Below are 17,137 nucleotides of genomic sequence, written 5' to 3' on the forward strand. Positions count from 1 at the left end.
TGCAGCGGAAAATACGCGCCCTCCGAAACGGTTAGTTCTCCATGCACCCCTCCCCCTCCCCCCCCCCCCCACCACTTAATGCGATGCGTCTGACCAACGAGCGCGTGACATCGATCCAGCGGCCCATAAACAACGAGCCAAGTCCTCTGGCCCTCTTGCCCGCTGTTGCCAGATGGCGCACTTGAAAATTTGCGGTAACTCCGGTATTTTACACTGGATTCCGGTACGCCCAAAAATAAATTACATTTATCCAGGCTGCCTACTACGATCACACTAGGGACGTTTTATGTGATTATCTTTCGGGCAATTGAAATTTTCTTTATACTCCGAAGTATCCAGACAGAATGAATCTAGAATTCAACCGAATTATCACGAAAAATTAAGTCGAAGTTCAAGTTGTGGTCTAAAGTACTTCCCATGGTTGGTACACTTCTTTAGAGTTGGATCTGTAGAGCATTTTAATTGTAAATTATAGAGAAAGTGTTGTAACGAGTGGGGAAAAATGTCCGTAAGGATAGCCCTATTTAATAAAATACAATTTTATTTATCAGCTAATACTTAAACCTTTTATTAAATTACAATTAATGCTCTTTTTTATTTTAAGGGATGATATCAATTACTGACATTATTGGTAAAAAAAATTGCAGTTAATCTCGTAAACACATAAATCATCAAAGAAGTTAACATTGATATACCACTACTAACGTTCCACAAAGTAATATTTTGAATCAAACTGCAGGTGGATTATTCAAATTTATTTACATTTTTAAAAATTTTATTTTATAAAAATCAAGAAATAAATTTTTTTTAATATTTTTTAACTACCATTATGCAATATTAAATACACAAATTACGTCCGCAGATTAATAAAACTTTAATAAGCCTACAACTCGCTCTCCCCGCTGGAGCTCGGCCCGACAGTGGCTATCCCTGCTATTCGTCACTTACCACGCTCCTTCATCCCAACACACCGCCTCGCACTGACTCACGCCGCCACGCTGTCCCAGACTCGCCGATCCCACGATGGTTTGATCTCCGCACACTCGGAGCGCCGTCTCTCGTCGCCCGCTATCGCTCGCCAAGCGGTGACTTCCCCCCCCCCCCCTTCTTCGCGTCGCTGCAGCTCTCGGTCCCGACCTTGAGAGGTCTCGCAGACCCTCCCGAAAGTGTTCGCGTCTTCAGAAGCCCGCGGTCTTTATCACCCGAAGCCGCGAGAACAATGTAGTTATGGTTACGTGCTGAAACCTCGGAATGGAGGTAAAGAAGAGCCGTCGCTAATCGGATTATCTTGTCGGTAGAGTAGGGACGGTTGCTTCCTTCATCGCCCCCCCCCCCCCTACACCCCCCCCCCCCCCGTTTTTTTTTTTTTTTTTTTTTTTTTTTTTTTTTTTTTTTTTTTTTTTTTTTTTTTTTTAGAATGGCCTGCCTCGTCGCTAGCCGCTTCGTAACAGTATTAAAGATTGAACACTAAAGCTTCTGGAAAATGTTTGATTGAACAAATTCATGGAAAACCCACATATATTTTATGAAATAAAATTTTTCATGACATTTTTCTGCTGTGCCGTCACCACCAATTTTTTTTTTTTTCAAAAGGAAATAGTTTTTACGAAAGAGACGAGTTTTGCGGAGTTTGTAAAAAAATTTGCCCAAAAAACATACCAGATGCTTAGTTTTTTTAATTTTAAACATCTTGTATAATATGCAATAAACTAATTGTTGTACCTCCAACATCAAAAGTGAGTACCAGTCTTGGGAATCACTCAGAATATAATTCGTTCATGTCTTGAACCGATATGCTTGTGATGAACTTGTAGCCAAAGTCCGTCATCGAAATCGAACTCATTCTGTTCAGTTAAAAAAAAAAATTAGGGTTTGCGTATATTGTTGTTCCAGGAATAGAGGTCTAAATTTGTAGGGCCAGTATAAAGGTTTGTGCGATCATTTAAAAATTTAGCATGGTTAAATAATAAGGAAAAGTTTTAAATTATTCAAGCCAATGTTTTATTTTAAATTCAGAATTATTTTGTACAACATACGAGTCTTTTAGATCTTTTTAGTAGGTTTGCACCAAATGTTCAGATCCGAGAATAGCGATAGTGACACTTCCAAATTTTGTTTAATGGGGACAATGCTGAAATATCGTATTTCTATATATGCGCGTGAGAACGACAAAATTCCGGTGTGAGGGGGTTACGGTACCGACACCACAATTCCGGTAGCCTTGGCAACGCTGGCACCGACTCACCCCCTCCCCCACCCCCTCATCCTCCTTGACGAGTCGGCGAGGGAAGGGCGCATACATGGCAGACTTGTTAACTCGCCCCACGAGTGCCCAGTGGGTGGGTCGGTGGAGGGGGGAGGGGGGAAGTCCTTCCAGGGTTGCCAACTGTCCCTGCCCCCTCTCCCCGGGCGGGCCAGGAGACAAGGCCTGCTGCCATGTCGCAGTGCGCTACCGGCCGAACACACGCTGTCTGCCCCCGCACACCTGCCCCCGGGGGCAGCCGCCCCCAGGAGGGAAGAGCGCCGGTGGCCCTGATCCAGCATCCATTACGCCCTCCGGCGGCCATATATAACTCTGGCGCCGACTAAAACACCGATACTATAATTGACCGGGAACTGCGCCAGTAATTCTTTATTCCCTCTACTTGTGTAGAATGGCTCGCTTCCACTGCCGCTTTTTTTTCTTCCAGTTGAAGCCGGCCTCAGCTATCTCGTGGTTGGATTAACTTCACTGTTATCTCTTGTGCAGGGGTGACGGTAGTATAATTCGAACGGAGGTCAAGGTCAAATGTCATGGTCATCCATGTGGATAGTGGAAAAGGTAACCGGGCGCATGGTAAATTTTGTATGCTGTATCGCAGGCACGTGAAGGGAGAATCCATATGTAATATTACACTAAATAATTATAACCGTGAAATAATAGGATCTCTCTGTGTATCTGGTAACTGTTCAAAAATCCATTATTATATAGTACAACCCAGTTAAATAACTTGAGGTGTCACGAAAAGAAACCATCCAATGGATAAGCAATTGCGATAAGTGTACATTTCTTCATAAGTAAGAAACCTCTCACGATGTTCCACTTACATGTTACCACATCTGACTCGAGAATTAAACGTGTATTAAAAAAAATGATATATCGTGAATTCATCAAAGAAACGCAAAGGCAAAAGTAATAATTAGTCACCTTGCGATATAAACTAAAGCGCGTAAATTGTGGGTTTGTACTTATAAATATTGTTAGTATTATTGTGGTTTGGTGTTACACAAATATAACTAAAACTAATAGTAAAAACATAATTAATGTGAAGTACATTTTTGAGAAATATTCTGTTTCCATTTTTGATGTGTAACATCTTAGCTCTCGGTATACGGCATTTGGTATGAGTAATTTCGTGAATAAAACGGAAACTGCGTGAAACGAAATGTGTAACCACGGTGCTGCCATCTGTGGCGGATTACGCAAACCAAAGTTCACAAAACCAAAAGGAAACTTTATAGTATTAACTGTATAATGAAGTTTAATAATATAAGCAGTATTTTAATAAAATTCCTTGTCAAAAATCAGTTCTAAGCGCGTGTTTAGTATTTTTCAAGGGGGTTTTTTTTTTCGTTTTTATCGGATTAGTTTATTTTTATATATTTTAAAGTTTTGGTTTCCTAATCAAATGGTTCAATTGTCGACGTAGCTGCTCCGGCAGTGAACTCTAGCGACGAGTGCGGAAACTAAGTGCGATTCGCGTAAGGAACTATAGTTCAAATCACTAATTGCGTATAAAACAATATTTTAAACAATTCTACTTTAAAATTTTGTGTCCGAGTATTTTCATTATTATTGTATTTGCAACATGAAAAAAAAAACTGAATTTGTTCGTTACATGTTACATATATCTGGTGAGAGTACTGAAAGACTAACTTGATTTCGTTTTTTTTTTTTTTTTTATCGCCTTGAAAGTGAATGAAGATGGACGGACGTAGCCGTTAATGCGCGGGATTTTTTTTTCTTACTCGTGGCATTATTTATCAGTTCCGAGGATAATTCCTGGTAATTGGGGTTTATGGGGGGTGGATTTAGCTTTTGGACGGCCGAAGCTGCGATCCCTTGGGAAAGGGACCTCGCAAGCCGAGACAAAAACTATTTGCGAACAGCGACCGTCCTCGTGTAATACGGACTGCAGATTTATCGCGAATACGTTCCCAGCCAAGATGCGTGTGCGCGCGCGTAAATCCTGTGGATCCTTCTTTACTCGCGTAATTGCGTGATGCATTTCTCCGCGAGGCTTATCTGTTCGCGGGTGAATCACGTAACCAGTCGATATTCAGTAGGTAGAATCTCATTGGCGCGTTCAGATGAGGAAAAATGTTCTCTCGGATAACTTACAAAATAAAAATATAAATAAATATAATCAACTTTTTTTTTTATATATTTCCGTGGAATCAGTTAGTGAAAAATCCTCACAATTACTGAAAGTTCGTATTCAACGTAACCAAATTTAACTTGTGGAATTTACGTAATTATTTTATTATTATTTCTGAAGGCCAGAAAGTTGAATTTAGCGTAGAAAAAAGATAACTAATGTTTTTAAGGTGCTGCTACTTCTGTGTGTACAACGATATTTTATTTCTGATCTAGTTACGGAATTTTAAACGAACTAAAAATATTATTGCGTATTTTATCCTTCGTTACAGGCGTGACTCAAACTTATGGTACCGAGTCGCACACAAATAGTTTGAAGCATGCTGAAATCTTGGGAGCTCATGTCTACTCAAGGAAGTGGTATCCTAAATTATTTGGCTTCTGGAACTTCGTGTTTGTGCACATGATTTTTAATTATTTCATAATATAAACTCATTTTATTTTTTATAAAAAAAATTCTATTTTTACTACTAAAAATTCCTTACATTTTGGTGCCAGTGCTGGCATGTACTGAAAGCACTAAATCTTGTGGTAAACAGTTTTTGATTAAACGTTCGTATGTGACCTATGTATTAAAACATTTTATAATTATTATATCATTTATAAATCGATAAAAAATTTAATCCAAAAACACAGAAAACATAAATTATTAATGTTTTGGGAAAACCTAGTTTACAAATACAAAAAGGTTTTTAATACATACTAGGTCACATACAAACATTTCATCCCGATTCGTATAACACATGATTTCGTGTTTTCAGTACATGCCAGGAATGACACACAAAAAAATTTAACACCACTAAATAAAAACTATTTTAGTAGAAAAAAGAGAAAAAATGTATGAACCGTTAAATGAGTATAGATTATGAATGAATTAAAAATCATATGCAAAATCAAGAAATTCCATAAGCTAAATAATTTAGGACAATTCCAGCTTAAAGCTTTCTGTGTGCACTTACCATCATTTGGCGTTATCGAAAACCTTTTCTGCAGTGTTTTTTGGCGGGAAAATGTGGTAATTGCGAGTTTAGAAAGGGACTTCAACTAGTGAATCGTCTCCTGACGATTCCTAACTGCTTGGGATGTTTCAATTAAAAAGGCCGTGGTTGGTTTTCTTGAACCTTTTTTGTAGAGTTCATCCAATATATCATTCTCCAATGACCCTGCTGTAGGCAAGACGTAAACCTAACAAAATAAAAATAAGTAATAAATATCTGAAGGCGTAATCACAGATACTATGTAATTTTTTTTAACATTTTCTCGTCATTATTAATAGTTGGAGGCTAGTTCTGTAAAATAAACACTATAACTCTCTCACTATAACTGTCTACCGAGTGTTATATAACAGGAATAAAATGTCGTGCAAGTGATTGAAATTGTTATACTTGCACGACATTTTCAAGCAATTAAATCACACTTAGTAAATATCTGTTGAAAATTTTTTATTTTGACAGAATAACAAATGCAAGACACATAAAAAATGTTTACATTACAAAATTAACTGTTACTTATAGAACCGACATGAAGATGAAGAGAGAAAAAAAAATCAATGTGGTATGTGAGACCTTTCCTTAAAAGTTGTAAATTTTTAATGCGAAGTATGGTGTGTAACTGTATTGGAAAAAATAATTGGCGTCAATAATAAAAAAAATTGATCAGAAGATTGTATGGTTGGAAATGGGATGGAATTCTTAGCTATTTAAAACACAAAAATCCGACATTGCAGCTGTTTCGGTGTGTACCAGTAGGACCGCGTGATACTTATCGGCTGAAGGGAGACGCGGGGGAGGTGTGTGTGACGAGTGGCGCGTGCCCGCAGACCTGAGCCATGCAGTGGAGGAGTGGACGCCTCGCTGGACCAGCGAGTCCCCGCCCACGCCGACAGAGCCCGCCACCAGGTCCCCGACCCCGGCGGCAACCCCCGCGGCGGCGGCGGCGCCCCGCGGCCGGACGGACTCGCCGCTGCTGGGGCACATCTTCGACACGCATGCCGCCCGCGACAAGCACCACCACCACCACGACCCGCGCTGGGGCCCGCACTTCGAGGCCGGCGGCGCGCCCCTCGCCGACATCACCGTGCAGGCGGGCGGCTCCGCCGAGCTCGACTGCCGCATCAGCCTGCTGCAGGACAAGACGGTAGCTGTCTCCACCTCCTCCTCGCAGTCTTACCTGCAGCTTCCTCCACCTCACCTCCACTGACAGTATCACAGCTTGCCCTTCCGTCTTCCAGTAGCTGTCTCTACCTCCTCCTCGTAGTCTTACCTGTAGCTTCCTCCACCTCACCTCCGCTGATAGTAGCGCAGCTTGCCCTTCCGTCTCCCCGCTTCTTCCGTCTCTACCTCCTCCTCGTAGTGGTGCATGTTTTCTATTCTTATCTGTAGCTAGGGACTGGAAAAATTTGCGGTTTCGACGACATTCAGGATAGACTACACAGTCCTCAGTATACTCGGGAAAATAACGCCTGTTCATTGGCTGCTGACTTGTGAGTCGTCTCAACTAGTTTGCTTGTGATACGACACTTCTTTGGTTGAGTATTTTACCATCGGCCCAGAGTCGTCCAGATGAACAGTGAACCAATAACAAAAGCAACTTAAAGGTATATGTATTTGAATTTTAGCGTATCGAGAAATGAATTCGCGAATTTTTCCGGCCTCTACCTGTAGCTTCCTCCATTGACAGTATCACAGCTTGCCCTCCAGTCTTACAGTAGCTTCCTGAGCCTCCGCTGATAATAGTACAGCATGTCATTCAGTCTGTCAGTGTCTTCATTGACCTCAAAACATAATAACACAACATTTGTTTCAGTATTCAATAACTTCCTCGACTTCAAAAATGTAGTAGCACAACTTGTCCTTTATCATCCAAACTTTACTTTAGTTTCTTTGCAACTGGCATTAAAGCTTACATACCTTTATGGCAAAAAAATATATGTTTACAGCAATATAATTTTAATATTAAGACTTTTAGTCTTTTACCCACGCAAAGTGGCTACAATCGTCAAATAACCTTTTTTTTATTTTAAGTATATTTATTTGCTTGTCTTTATTGTTAATATTTTTACTTTTTTTTCCTATAAATCGTACTTAAGGTCGAACACAGACCTAGAAGTGCCGCCTCAACTTAATCTCTCGCTGCGCGCAGTTGCTGAGCCCGGGTCGTCGGTCACCCTGCGGGCTCAACTCTCGCCTGGCCTCTTTGTGTCGCGTCAGGTACTCACTACCCGGGCGCTACCCGGCGCTACCCGTGCTGTTTGCCCTCTGGCGTCACGCGCGCGCGGGGAGGCCCCTAATGCGGGCTGCTCCGCGTCCAGGGATTACGGCAGCCGCCCTCCACCTCTCCCGCCACTCGCTCCTCCAACCCGCGCGACCTCCCTTTGTCGGGCTCCGGGCGCGGACTGCTCGTTACGTCGAGAGCCAGAGAGAGCGCGACCGCGCACCTCACGTACCCGTGGCACCTCGTTCATCTTGAAGGGCTGACACAGGAACAGAAAATAGTATTTGTCTGCCTTGAAAATTTGTTATGACAGACATCTTGTACCTATATATTTTTTAAGACTGTATAATTATTACAATAATTTCCCTTTTGCTTCAATTTTCTTTAAAAAAAAAAAACATTGTCATAAATCTACAGTCTCGGGAAATATAACGAAGAGTTCTCTCGGCTAAAAAGAAGCAAAATACTCGTTACTAATTAACAATGTCTACCAAACATATACTTCTAAATCTTGTGTGGTATGGCCGAGCCTGAAGTCAACACTTGTTTCATCATTTGTGAATACGATGTGGGCTAGCGAGAGTTGTACATAGGTTGGCGTCCAAGGAGAGTGACGGCCAGTTGTGATCCGAGTACGAGAGCAGGGACCCGCGGGCGAACTAATCAACTGGGAGTTTTAACGCCCCGTCGAGGTCGTGATAGTCGGGGGAACGAGGGTTGCTGGCACGAGGACGAAGCATTGACGAGGAGGGAGAGTGGGGACAGAAACCCCACCAGCTCACGACGACGCCGACCAAAATTTTCAGCCCACTCTGGGAATGAAGCCCAGAGCGCAGGGCCGGTGCAAGGTAAATTGGCGCCCTAGGCGAAAAACCTTAATGCCCCCCTCCCCCCCCCCCAGGCCAGACAGCCCAAAAAAAATTTGCCTTGCCTCAAAATACAACGCGTAAGCCTAAGATTTTGTCAACAATCAAATGTAAGCAGGCTTGTGTTGTTTTTTTTTACTTTTTTTACTTATTACAAATCATAAACAAGGTCACCATGGACTTTAAAATAATTACTTATATCAATATGAACGTAGCCAAACTGTTACAAAAATCCGTTTTCGTCTAGTTTCAATAATCGTTGAACATGTATGAGCTGTTGTGTGTCGTGCTGCGCCGCCCCCGGCTACTCGTCGCCCCGGGCGGCTGCCTGGTTCGCCCGTGTGGACGCGCCGGCCCTGCCCAGAGGGCTCGCGATGTGGCGGGGGCGGCGGGGGCGGCGAGCAGTGGCGGAGACAGGGGCGCGTGGCGGGCGCAGGTGTCGTGGGTGCGGCGGCGGCCCGGCGGAGCGCAGGACCAGCTCGAGCTGCTGACGGTCGGCGCGCACACCTACAGCGGCGACCCGCGCTACTCGGTGCGCTTCCAGTACCCCAACAACTGGCGGCTGCGGCTGGACCGCGCGCGCAAGAAGGACGAGGGCGTGTACGAGTGCCAGATCTCCACGCACCCGCCGCTCGCCAGCGCCACCCACCTGCACGTCAACGGTGAGTCCACCACCCCTTGGAGTCCTCGGGGGTAGTCAGGCCCTTCGCTCCCTCCAGTGTCGTGCACCTGCACATCAACGGTGAGATTAACTTGTGATTGGTTGTCCAGGTAGTCAGTCACAGTTTATCTCTTTCGATTGGTCCCAATAGTGTGTCGAGCCCTACTGGAGCCATTTCGCAAATTTTTACACGTGACTAACCGCATGAAAGGGTAAGAATTTTCATTAAATAAATGATTTAAAGCTTTAGACTTTTTTTTCCTCCATCGGAATTTGTTGTGTTTGATTAGTTTGTAGGACAAAAGAACAAAAATGATACCTTGTCAGTAAGATAAACTTCGTTTAAGTTCGAGTATCAAAAATATTCTTTGTAATTTCTTTGGATGGAAATTCAGTATAAATTTTATTATTTTTATTATTTTGATATTATGATGTAACATTCTGAGGCATTATATCATAAAAATCTTTGGTTTTAAAATCCTAATAAAATAAATAATTTAAAAGTTTAAACCGTAGTATATATTATAGTGGGAAACTGGGCGGCGGTGCTTTGAGATGGTGGGTTTTCTCATAGTGCTGCCATCTTATCCATTTTAGTCCCTCCGATGTTGTATTCCCAGCCCGCAGCTCCTCGTCGCCCGCGATGACTCGCCGGCGGCGACAGAAGCTAGGCTGAGCCCCTGAGGGGTAGGCATCCCGACTCGCGGTGCAGTCACGCGCGCTGCAGTCTCCCAGGGGGAGCCGATGTCGCCGCCGGTATTACTACACAGAGCCGGCTGTCTAGCGCTAATTCCCACGAGCAGCCAGGGGGAGGGGGGCACCACTGTCATGACCCCTCCACGCTCCACGCTCCACGCTCGGCGAAGAGGCGGTAATGTCTCTGGGGGGGATTACAACACGGCGGCGCAGTAGTTAGAAGCTCCTGCCTGGGTAGCAGGCTTAGAGCAACATAAAGGTTACATTTAAATATGTACAAGCTAGTGCTAGTGTGCAGTTATCACCTTCGAGACTAATGATACTAAGATATTACAAAGAAGGTGCTCTACACGGGAAGCCTTATTTCCACAGACGAGAGAGCCAAACGTCCGATCGTGCATCTTCGGTTTTTTTTTTTTTTTTTGGTTCATTGTAAAAGGTTAGGTTAGCTACATTGTAAATACTTTAACACATTGTGGACGGTTGATTTGGTTAGGATAGCTACATTAAAGATACTGTGAAATCATGTAAGCGGTTTCCTAGCCCTGGATAGCTACATATTAACAAGTTATTTGCTAAGCAACCATAAAATGATTTTACAGTATTTTTAATGTAGCTATACTTACCTAATATAACCAATCATCCACAATGTTTTAAAGTATTTTTAATGTAGCTAACCTATCCTAATCGACCGCAAAATTTAATGCCACGCCGGTTTGTACAATGAGATAGAACGGGAAATAAAAGCGAGCATGAACTTCGGGGAACTTCGGGTATGGCTCTCTCGTCTGTGAAATGAAGGCTTCCCGCTCTTCACAGTGTATTTAGTTCATTTTGAAGAAATGCTTTACTATTCTGGTGGAATGTGATTTTTTTTTTCTTTCAGGATTGATATGTATTTATTCTTGCGCGCTACGTGCAGAGGTCAATGTTCCGTAACTAAAACAGTGGGAACTGGTGGACAAGCTACCCTAGGCTGTGTCGTTACCACAACGCCGAAATACCACAATGCCGAACGTACAATAACGCCGAATACCATAACGCCGAATGCCAAATTGACCGCAACGCCGACAGCTAGAAAACTGATGTGTACCACAACGCCGAAATACAGTAACGCCGAAAAATGTACGTTTTCGGCGTTATTGTACGTTCAGCGTTGTGGTATTTCGGCGTTGTGGTGCGTCCCCCCCCCCCCCCTAAGCTCACTCGTCTAATGCGCTTGGACTGTGCTTCCGCTTTTTGAGCGTTGGCTTCGTGGTGCTTGAGATTTCGGTGTGGAACGGCCCCATTGTTTTCCGGATGACGTACATAAGGTGGCTGCTTGACCGTTTTGCCAAACGGCGCGCATAACTCCAGACATTAACGCGCCATTTACAAAACCGCTCGACATTTATTGAACGTGTCTGATAGCGAATAACATTTAAGAACCATTCCACTCATTCTGTACAAGTTCCTTTCCACTGTTTCGTCGGAGACGTGAACCCTCAGAACAGTGAAGCGGACTAAAAACGTATGTTTTCACTGACTTTTTCGAGGAATTTAAAAATTTCTACACGCAGCGCTTGTAAATGGTAAAGGAAAATCTAAGGAGCGGTAACCTAACTTACCCTGCCGGGGGTGGGGGGAAATAACCATGATTTATTACACTGAGCGAACATAACCTAAAATTTACTTCTGTACACTTCGGTTACTGTTCGGTCTTTGGCTGTAGCTTTCATCCATCCTTAGTCTGAGGCCTGAGGTTGTGCAGGTGGGATTTGGGGGAGGGGGGAAGAGGGAGTGAGCGACTGTACCGCGGCCAGCGGCAACTCCCTGAACTATGAATAATACTGTAGCCCCGAGGGTCGTCATCCATAAGAAATACGAGCAGCCAGTCTCGGTGCGGAATATGGCGAACGCAATCTCGCGTCGGTCCTTCGACGGCTGGTGCGGGTTTCCTTCAGACTCAAAAAATTTGGAAATTTGGATTTGCTGAACAGAACTGTTTGCAAACTGGCGAAATAATAGGTATCCTGTTTTCATGGGGGGGGGGGGGGGGGGGGGCGGCGTTTAAGTAAGTGAGGCGGGATGATAGGTGCGATGCTCGCTGGTGCTTCTAGCGCGGTATCGCCTGTAAGGCGCAGGGCTGTGGACTGGCGCGAAGTCTTCTCGTCTTGCATAGGGAAACTATGACATTATACATGGTGGTTACGTGAAGATAAAGGTGTAATGCAAGTGAGTCACTTGGGTGCTTTCAAGAATCTGCACCGGGTGTTTTTCATGTCTAGAAATTATTGTGAAATCACGTGTTTTCACTCTTAAACTTTCTTAGCGTATTCTAGTAGTAGGAAAATACCGGTTCTGGGACAGGCGCAGGATCCAGGATCCGGCGGCCATCTTGGATGACGTCATCTAATCCGTATGCTAATCCATGCTAATCCGTATGCTAATCTATGCTAATCTATGCTAATCCTTGCCAATCTATGCTAATCCATGCCAATCTATGCCAATCCGTATGCCAATCTATGCTAATCCGTATGCCAATCTATACCAATTCGTATGCCAATCTATGCTAATTCGTATGCCCATCTATGCTAATCCATATGCCAATCTATGCTAATCCATATGTTAATCCATGCTAATCCATGCTAATCCATCCGCCATTTTGTATTTCTAGAAATTCCCACCAACTTTGAATCGTGACGTCACCGTTGCACTTTTCGTCACGGCCGCCATCTTGGATTCGAATTTTTTTTTTTTTTTTCGAACTTCAACTTTTCGAAATTCGATGTAATCATCAGCCGCCATCTTGTTTCGTCTGCTGGTGGCCGCCATCTTGTTTTCGTCTGCTGGTGGCCGCCATCTTGTTTTCGTCTGCTGGAGGCAGCCATCTTGTTTTCGTCTGCTGGAGGCAGCCATCTTGTGACGTCATATAGTTCTGTTGGTCGCCACCAGATAGCAGCAGGGATTATTTTATTTTTTTCTTTAACTAAAATATTTTCAGTGCCGAGGCTGGGATTCGATCCATGGGACGTGAAAACGTCCAGGATGTCGTGGTTACGAGGCGGACGCCTTGACCACTAGACCACGAGACCAATTGGGATATGGTGGAATAAATAATCTATATATGCTACGTACTGACGGCAAGTTTATGATAAATGGGGGGAGGGTGTTTTTGCCTTCCTTAATGCATACCTAAGGCGCCACATTTGAAATTAAAATTATTATACAGCCGCCATCTTTAATTCCAGCACAGACTACCAGATGGCGCTAAATTCAAAAAATTAGTTGCCAGAGGCGCCGCCATCTTGGTTCTCAAGTTGGCTGGTAGATGTCGCTAGTATCGCGCGCCAAATTCAAAAATTAGTTGCCAGAGGCGCCGCCATCTTGGTTCTCAAGTTGGCTGGTAGATGTCGCTAGTATCGCGCGCCAAATTCAAAAATAAGTTGCCAGAGACGCCGCCATCTTGGTTCTCAAGTTGGCTGGTAGATGTCGCTAGTATCGCGCGCCAAATTCAAAAATTAGTTGCCAGAGGCACCGCCATCTTGGTTCTCAAGTTGACTGGTAGATGGCGCCACCGTCGCCATATTTTAGTTCATACAATCGATACCAGATGACGCCACCATCGCCATCTTTAGTTCCTAGTGTTGCTACCAGAGTGTGCAACCATCGCCATCTTTAATTCTTAAAATTACCGCCGGAGCGCGCCACCGTCGCCATCTTTAATTCTTAAAGTTACTGCCGGATGGCGCCAAGTGTTATGTAGTCAGTCTAGACAAGTCGGGATAAGTTTGGAACCTGTAGCCATATTATTATTAATTAATAATGTATGTTTATTAAATATGATAGAGTATTTATAAAATATTGGTGTTGTGTAGAGACTCTCTCTCTTCTTCTCGTAGTGGCGGAAGACATCTCGAAGGTAGTGTTAGAATTTATGTATTAAAGCAATCACTCTAGCTGAGGAGGTTAATAACTTATAGTTACAATTCAATAATAGCGGCAATTAAATGTTTTGAAATTAAAGCAAACAACGTAAATGTTAAACACATATTTATTTAAATCTTATTACAAACAGCAAGGGGTAAGAACAATTGATGATTTAAAAGAAGTAAATAACGAGTAATAAAATCACATAATATTCACACACTACACATCATAGTGACAAAGGCAACATTAACTCGAGACCCAATACCTAAATATTAAGCATAACTACAAGTTACATAGAGTATAATAAACTCTGAAATACATATTAAAGAGAAAATTGATATAAATAACATTATACTTTGCTCAATAGTTCCAGAAGTAATGAACGTACAGCTACACGGGCAATCTCAACAGTTCTTTCATCACTAGTGTTTTCTGTGGAACATACTTGAGTGGTGTCTTCACTGATCGGACCTAGATGACTGAGATCTCGGGTTCGACTCTTGCGAGATGTAGGAAGGCGAAGCTGACGCCGGCGTTTAGGCTGGACTGCTACTGATGTAGTAGGTGCTGGCGATGTAGCACCCATCTGGGGTACAGGCAGTTGATGTCTGTACTGGCGAAGTCTGGCCACATGCAGATGCTGGTGGTGACCGAATAGCTGGTAGGTTGAATGCATGTGCGAAAACCTCTTCAGGTGTTGCAGGGAGAACTGTATCGTCTCTCATCATATTCACACTACAATGTCCATAGCCCAGGCAGTTGATAACTTCTAGAGGTGTATCTTGAGGTCCTGGGTTTAAAACCTGTTTCACGTGAAACACAGCGTCACAACTCTCCGAAAAATGTTTTAAAACACCGTCGATCCACTCACTATAATCAACAGTGCCTAGCCCAGGCGTTACACTGGAGTATATCCTGTTCGGTTGAAAGTTAGACATCTTGGTTAACTACTTCTGCTGTAGGTCCTTACACCACCACAGTTTCAGCTCGACTGCCATCGCACGAGGCGAGGGTCGTATCACTTGGATACAACATTCCAACACGGTGATCAACCATCCAAGCCCTAAGCATGCTCGCATTGTGTCTTGAGATCGAACCTGGACATGTATTATTGCACGTGTACAATTTATTTAATTCTTTCAATGATGGACAGTCATATTCTGCTTGTACATCTAATATTAGCACATGATGCTTACAATAGTTAGTTAGCCACCGTTTCTGCTCTATTCCTACAACCAATACAGGGCCGGTGAAATGACTTGCCAATATGTTGGGTATTGAAGCATAAGGAAAGAGTCCGTGTTCCCAATGTAAACCATGAAAATTTCTAGTGAGCCAAGCATTTGTTTTTTGATGCTTCCTGGTGAGATATCGCCATTCAAATGGAGGTTGAAAGTTACATGTTATTACATTTCCTTCTTCATCTGCAATGCTAAGTTCCTTGATAATAAACCCATACTGACTAGAGAAGCCTTGGAGGTTTACACATTTCGTCATGGAGGTCGAGACGAGACTAAGCCGGTAATGTACTGTCAGGTCTTAGATAATGGACGACACAATCTACCTTGTTGCAGGATGTCTCGATTATGTCCGGAGCCTCCTCGTCACAATCACTGGCCCAGTGATGACCGAAGTTGCAGACCTCTAGTTGAAGTAACCATCCTCGGTGACGTAGTGCACACGGCAGAATCCTGGAGTTACTTCCGCGTACTTTGCAGTTGGATCGAACAGCATTTGCTTGAATTTGTAGCAGCAGCTCTATACCCACACGACTATGTGTTGACTGCTGTGTCTAGGGTGTTGACCTCAATTTATACCGCTAGGACCCCCCTCCAGTCCAGTCACGTGTACCGTTGCTTCCGTTGTTGTCCCCCCGCCTTGCTGGCGGCCTCCAACATTCGAACGAGGTGATCAACCATCCAAGCCCTAAGCATGCTCGCATTGTGTCTTGAGATCGGGCCTGGACATCCAAGTTACATAGAGTATAATATACTCTGAAATACATAATAAAGAGAAAATTGATATAAATAACATTATACTTTGCTTAATAGTTCCAGAAGTAATGAACGCACTGCTTGATCAGTGACAGGTGTAACTAAATATTAAATATATTTAATATTTTATTTTCCATTACCTTTCGTGGAATTTATTAATCATTCACTCTACGAAAAACAACTCAAGACAATATACCTGACCAACGAATTAAATACAGTACCGCTATGCCTTACATGAAAGTCTAATTATTCCATAATCTGAATAACCTATAAATCGTTCATGTACAAAGCCACACATACAGGCCAATTGTCTATGGACCATGAGACCGAGTCATGACAATATCAGACGTATAGGCTAGTCATTTCAGAACCGCAGGACCTTCTTCGTCTTTAGATAATTACAGTCATTTAGACCATCATGAAATTTTTATACATACTAAAGGACCAAGCGACCTTGAAAAATATTTTAGTAACACCAAGAGGTATTGAACTAGTAAATATTCAGTCACTACATATTTTACTACGCGCAATCAACAAAACGGAAGCACCATCAACGAAAAGGCAGCACATTTGGAAGCACAGACTACGAAAAGGCAGCACATTTGGAAGCACCGACTACGAAAATGCAGCACATTTGGCAGCACCGACAACGAAAAGGCAGCACATTTGTAAACACCATCAACAAAAAGGAAGCACAATCGGAAGCACATTCATAGAAAAGGAAGCACAATCGGAAGCACAATCACAAAAAGGAAGCACATTTGGAAGCACAATCACAAAAAGGAAGCACATTTGGAAGCACAATCCACAAAAAGGAAGCACATTTGGAAGCACAATCACAAAAAGGAAGCACATTTGGAAGCACAATCCACAAAAAGGAAGCACATTTGGAAGCACATTCAACGAAAAAGGAAGCACATTTGGAAGCACATTCAACGAAAAAGGAAGCACAATCATAGAAACAACGCACAATCGGAAGCCCAATCAACAAAAAGGAAGCACATTTTGGAAGCACAATCAAAAAAGGAAGCACATTTTGGAAGCACCATAAAAAAGGCAGCACATTTGGGAAGCACAATCAAAAAAGGAAGCACATTTGGAAGCACCATCAACAAAAGAAGGAAGCACATTTTGGAAGCACCATCAAAAAGGCAGCACATTTGGTAACACAAGTTACGAGAACTAAGTCTTAGTTAGAAATCAGAATGCAAGAAATAAAAACATTTAATTTTTACTTTTAATATTTAATTTATTTCTTAAGATTATACAAATAGAAGTAAAATAAGTCATTATTGTATGTAGCCAGCTTTCCTCAGTTCTTCGAGTATGAAGGATATTTCTTTTATGCACGAATAGTTTCCTGCACAAAGCGAGCCATGTA

General features: G+C 42.9%; 1 protein-coding gene across 1 annotated transcript in view; it reads left to right on the top strand.

Annotated features, from left to right (window-relative positions):
- Positions 1–17,137, top strand: part of LOC134537243 (zwei Ig domain protein zig-8-like) — a 474,593-nt gene that overhangs the window by 370,574 nt on the left and 86,882 nt on the right. Inside the window, exons 4-5 of the mRNA XM_063377511.1 lie at positions 6,237–6,553; positions 8,933–9,158. Coding sequence (XP_063233581.1) covers positions 6,237–6,553; positions 8,933–9,158 — 543 coding nt within the window. The remainder of the gene's footprint in view (positions 1–6,236; positions 6,554–8,932; positions 9,159–17,137) is intronic.

Source organism: Bacillus rossius, chromosome 12, assembly GCF_032445375.1.
Source record: "Bacillus rossius redtenbacheri isolate Brsri chromosome 12, Brsri_v3, whole genome shotgun sequence".
NCBI classification, from domain to species: Eukaryota; Metazoa; Arthropoda; class Insecta; order Phasmatodea; family Bacillidae; genus Bacillus; species Bacillus rossius.